The following is a 5,146-nucleotide window of genomic DNA, read 5'->3' as shown; positions in this document are numbered from 1 at the left end:
AAAGCTCATCCTGGCTGCTCCGAGCCCGCCCAGGGGAAGAAAAAAATTCCAGTCTGGCATCAAAACCGTTTTATTGTTCAATCAGAAGCGTTACATTCTCACCTGGGTTCGCTGCCAGGCCCAGAGGAAAGCTCTGAAAGCAAAATGCCCATTATCCAGTGGGAAATGGAAAGGAAAATCCAAAGGGTTGGATAAAAATAAATGGGATTTCATACTTGGAAAAGCCTTAATATAAATAGGTAAGAAAATATTTATTTGTTTCAAGAGGGATCTCAACCCCAGCTCTGTCCAAGAGCTTGGCTCCATTCTGTCCTTAATAAAATGTCCATGGAAATGAGTAAAAAATCGTGTCTTCAAAAGAGAGGAGGAGAAAAACAAACTTCCCAGAGTAGGAAATGAGGAATTTCAGCATGGAAACGCCGGGATCAGGCTCCCCACATCCCAGTTAAGTGCTCAGAAAAAAATCCAGGTGGTGCTTGGCATCCTGGCAGGGAAAGGTTTGAGTGGATCCAGGAGGATGCTCCTTGCCCAGGGAAGGATCGATCCAGCCCAAAAGCATGAGCAGAAGGCAGAGGAATCTCTGAGGAGAATCTGAGCTCTCCCTCCTTACCAAGGAGAGGGAGGGACCTGATGGATTTTCCCAAGGGAGAAGCCTCCAAGGTCTCCCAGGATCCTGGGTGTGGAGTGTTTTAAGGCACGTGGCTGTTTCCTTCAGGCACTTATTCCAGCATTCTGGCACTGGGTGGGTTGAAGGGCAGGAGTGAGGTGTCCTGAGGCTGCTTCTTTGGTCCCATAGAATCCTAAGGATCCCAGCACCACGTGGGGAAAGGTGAGTGAAGGTGGGATCAGAACTGAACCCAGCCAGCGTTACCCTGAGCCTGGCTGGCAGTTGACCTAGAGAGAGGGAAAAACAGGGGAAAAAAGGGTGTTTAGAGATGGTAAAGGCATCCAGGGAGGAAAGTGGGCTGCAAATGGGTCATCCAGGAGCACCCCAAAACTCTCCTGGAGCAGCAGAGGAAGAAGTGCCCGTGGACCCAAACTCAGGGAATTGGCAGCACAGAGGCAGAACCGCTTCTGAACCCCAAAGCTGGGACTGGATGGAGCAGTGCCCCCACCCCAGTGGGGTTTTCCAGCAAAACCAGGCGGTTTTGGGGCATCCACCTCCCCCCAAATCCCTCTCCTGCTTACCCTGAAGCTTTGGCAAAGTCTCCCCAGACATCAGCAGCAGGAGCAGCAGTGGGCTGAGGCCAGGACAACAGGGAGTCTGTCAGAAAGTCAGGAAGAGAGGAAACAGAACAGCAGGAGTGATTTCCCACTCTCATTCCCAGCCTCCCCCCTTTGATGGATGAAGCAGCCCCTCAGGAGCTCTGGGTGAGCACAGACCTGTGATGGGGGTTCCTGGGAGCTGGGCAGGCGTGGAGAGCGGGGCCGGGCGCTCCCCAGAGCTGGATTTTCCTCCAGGGGGTGGTGGGAGCAAGCTCAGGCCCCCAGGCCCTGCAGGACGTGGCCTGGTGCTCCCTGTCCCTCCTTCTTTTTTCTTCATGTTCTGAAAGGAGAGCAGGAAGTTTGGGTGGGATCGCATTTAAATCCAGAGACAGAGTGTGAAAACCTTGGAAGACGAATTGTTTTAATTTGGGAATAAAATCCTGCACTGCTGTGATGTCCCACTGCTGGTGCACCCAAAGGGGTCACAGGAGGGGTGGATTTTACCCCAGATCCCACAGGCCTGGTTTTGGCAGCAGGAATTGATTGCACCACGACCCCTGCAAATCCCTGCAGGCAGCGTTATCCCCACGGGCTCTGCCCTGAGCCCATGCCCAGGGATTTTAGGGAGGAGCTGCTGCTTCCTCGTGGCACCCAAAGGAAAAGCTGGAATCAGCTGGGAAAGGCCCTCACAGCAATGTTGAGTTTGATGGTTTGTCCCTCCTTGAAGCCCAGATCCAGTTTGGGTCCCTGCTCCAGGTCCTGGGCCTGCCGGGCCAGCTCGCTCTGCTGCCTCACCCACCTGTGGGAATTAAATCCATGGAAAAGGAGACACAGCCCACCCCAGGCTCCCCCAGACAAATAAATCCTGCTGAGGACCATCCCTCTGTGGCAGCAGCTCTGCAAAGGTGTGAGCTGGGACCTCACCTGAGGGAGCACCCAGGGGAAGATTCCCAGCAGCGGCTGCTGGAGCCCCATGGATCCCCCAGCCAGCACCATGTCCATCCATTCCTCCCCAAAACCCCAAAATTCCAAAACCCCACCATCCCCAGCAGCTGGAGCAGCCCCTCAGGGCAGTCCCTTACAGCTGATACAGGAAGCAGAGGAAGTAAATTAGGGAATCTGGAGTGAGAATTTGGATGCCCAGTTTTGAACTTGGGAAGCCCAGTTTGGGACGCTGCTGATTCAGGCTGGGAAATCCTGGAGAGAGGAAGAGCTGCAAGTTCCCTCCTCTTCCCACCACAGCTGCCCAGCCCAGCTCCCACTTCTCCACCTCTACTGGAGGAGACCTGCCAAAAACAGAGCTGAGAGGACACAGGGAGAGGCACAAACTCACTTGAAGTGGTCCTGGAGGGCCACGTTGAAGTCAAAGGCATCTCCTCGGTCCACAAAGCCAACCCCGATGAACGCCCGGCGGCCTGGGCAGGGAGGAGGAGATTGGGATGGGATGGGATGGGATGGGATGGGACGGGATGGGATGGGATGGGATATCCCATTCTGCACAGCCCCATGCCTGGTGCTGCCTCCAGAGGGAGCTGGGACACTGGAGACTGAGCCACAGGACTGGGGATCACAGAATCCCAGAATGGTTTGGGTTGAAAGGACTGTAAATCTCATTCCATTCCATGGCCAGGGACACCTTCCAGTATCCCAGGTAGCTCCAAGCCCCTTCCAACCTTGGACACTGCCAGGGTAAAAAATCGGAAGCTTTTTACACAGGGATCCAGGGGCAGCCAGAGCTGCTCTGGGCACCCTGTGCCAGGGCCTGCCCACCCTCACAGGGAACAATTCCTAATTCCCAATATCCCATCCATCCCTGCCCTCTGGCAGTGGAAGCCATTCCCTGTGTCCTCCTGTCCCTCCAGCCCTTATCCCCACTTCCTCTCCAGCTCTCCTGGAGCCCCTTTAGGGACTGGAAGGCCACAATTAGGTCACTCCAGAGCCTTCCCTTCTCCAAAGGCATCTCCAGGTGTTTGACCTCGTTGGCTGCACAGTACAAACAGCTTTTTAATTAACTGGCAGCAGGGGGGTGTTCCTGCATCCTCCTGCCAACGCTGAGCAGCCAAACCCAAGAGTTTTTCTTCCTGGCCAAGGTCAGAGCCGTGGGAGGGAGGCAGCTCCTCCTTCTGCCCCCGTGCAGGGAACATTCCGCCATGGGAAGCAGGAATCCTTCCCGAGCAGGAGCAGCGAGGGCTCTGCGGGGTCCGCGGCTGTGCCGGACGCACCGTTCCCATCTTCGATCCGGATGACAAAGTATCGGCTGGAGTCCGTCACGCCCTCCACAGCGACCCCGGGGAACTGCTCCACAGGAGCCTGGGCAAAGAGCTCTCCTGGAACACAGCAAGGGGCCGGGTAACGCCGGGCCCAGCCCGCAGCGCTGCTCGCCCGGAGCCCCGCGATCCCCCTCACCCGAGCTCTTGTCCTCCAGCTTGATGAAGGCTGTGCTGCCCTTGGCCGTGATCCGCAGGCGGCCGCTCCAGGCCGGCTGGTCCAGCTGCCACTCCGCGGCCCTGGGGAGCAGGAGGGGAGCCTGAGCCCTGTGCCTCCCACAGCCCCCGTGCCGCCCACAGCCCCCGTACCATCCACAGCCCCTGTGCCATCCACAGCCCCCGTACCATCCACAGCCCTTGTATCGCCCACAGCCCCCGTGCCACCCACAGCCCCCGTGCCGCCCACAGCCCCCGTGCCGCCCACAGCCCCCGTACCATCCACAGCCCCCGTATCGCCCACAGCCCCCGTGCCATCCACAGCCCCCGTGCCATCCACAGCCCCCGTGCCATCCACAGCCCCTGTGCCATCCACAGCCCCCGTGCCGCCCACAGTCCCTGTGCTGTCCCGGGGCACCCATGGAGCTCCTCTGCCTGCTGGCAGGGCCAGGGTGGGCACAGTGGCGTTTGTCACAAAATGGCTCATTTCACCCCAAAACAGCTGCTGCGTTTGGGCAGGGAGCAGGCAAGAGCTGCGCGGGAGGTTTCGGTTCCCTTTCCGCGGAGTTTCCAGAGCCGAAGTTGCGTTAGGGACAGGCAGCTGTGGCAGGACGGGCTTGGGCTGGGGGTCACTGACGGGGTGGGAACCCCAAAACACACGGGGGGACGGAGACAGCCCGGTGGGGTGGGGATGGGGGCACAGACACCTCCTGAGGGAACCCACGGGGGCTGAGCTTTCACACCGAAGGGCTGAGATACCCCATGAGGGGCAGTTCTTCCTGCCCCACGAGGAGGGAGAGACCCCGAACACCTCTGGGAGCCACAAACCCCACACACCTCATGAGGAGCGGACCCCACAAACCCCGCAGGGAGGGGGCGAGCCCCCCCACGCCAGGAGGCGCTGACACCCCGCGGGCGAGCGCGGGCCCCACCTGTAGCCGCGGTTGGAGGCCCGCGGCGGTACCCGGTACACGAGCACTGCCGGCTTCACGCACAGCACCGACTCGTACTCCTCCTCCGCCTCCGCCGCCATCGCGGCCCCGCCGCCGCTGTGCCCCGCCGCCTCGATGGTACCTCGGGGATGCCTCGGTGGTGCCTCAGGCCGCCCAGGAGGGGGCGGAGAGAGGCGCTTCCGCACCCGCGGCGCCCCCTAGCGAGCAGGAGGACCCGGTGCAGGGCGCTGCGGGAACCGGTCCCAGTTTGCTGCGGGAACTGGAACCGGCTCTGGGCTCCGAGCCACGAAACGGACAGGTTTAACTGCTTTTATAAATCAAGTAATTTTATAAATTTATAAATCTATCTATTTCTATTATAGAGTTATATACTATATATTATAGTATTATATGTTCTATGATATATATATGATATGTAAAATGTATGTATTAGATACTGGGTTGTATAATATATATTATTATTATTATGTTTATTCTATATATTAATATTTCTATATTCTCTATTAACATTATATGTTGCATTATTTATTTTTTAAATAATTAGTTAAAAATCATCTGAATTCA

At 57.3% G+C, this 5,146-nt stretch overlaps 1 protein-coding gene across 1 annotated transcript; it reads right to left on the bottom strand.

Annotated features, from left to right (window-relative positions):
• Window positions 1–54: 54 nt before the first annotated feature.
• Window positions 55–4,704, bottom strand: NECAP2 (NECAP endocytosis associated 2). The gene is made up of 8 exons (XM_036396241.1): window positions 4,562–4,704; window positions 3,613–3,713; window positions 3,429–3,533; window positions 2,540–2,621; window positions 1,897–2,005; window positions 1,384–1,546; window positions 1,189–1,264; window positions 55–894 (listed from the first exon to the last, which is right to left on the bottom strand). The coding sequence occupies exons 1-8, from the start codon at window positions 4,660–4,662 to the stop codon at window positions 846–848; spliced, it is 786 nt and encodes a 261-aa protein (XP_036252134.1). The 5' UTR covers window positions 4,663–4,704; the 3' UTR covers window positions 55–845.
• Window positions 4,705–5,146: the final 442 nt, after the last annotated feature.

This window comes from Molothrus ater, chromosome 23 (assembly GCF_012460135.2).
Source record: "Molothrus ater isolate BHLD 08-10-18 breed brown headed cowbird chromosome 23, BPBGC_Mater_1.1, whole genome shotgun sequence".
In the NCBI taxonomy this organism is placed as follows: Eukaryota; Metazoa; Chordata; class Aves; order Passeriformes; family Icteridae; genus Molothrus; species Molothrus ater.
Note: the sequence above shows the minus strand (reverse complement) of the source record. Positions and strands in the feature narration are given on the sequence as shown.

Excerpts from the sequence above, each read along its gene's own strand:
- NECAP2 (XM_036396241.1), bottom strand. The coding sequence starts at position 4,662 with ATGGCGGCGGAGGCGGAGGAGGAGTACGAGTCGGTGCTGTGCGTGAAG. Across the intron at positions 3,534-3,612 it reads GCTGGAGGACAAGAGCTCGG|GAGAGCTCTTTGCCCAGGCT; the intron begins GTGAGGGGGATC and ends GCTGTGTTCCAG. Across the intron at positions 1,265-1,383 it reads CCCAGGAACCCCCATCACAG|ACTCCCTGTTGTCCTGGCCT; the intron begins GTCTGTGCTCAC and ends ACTTTCTGACAG.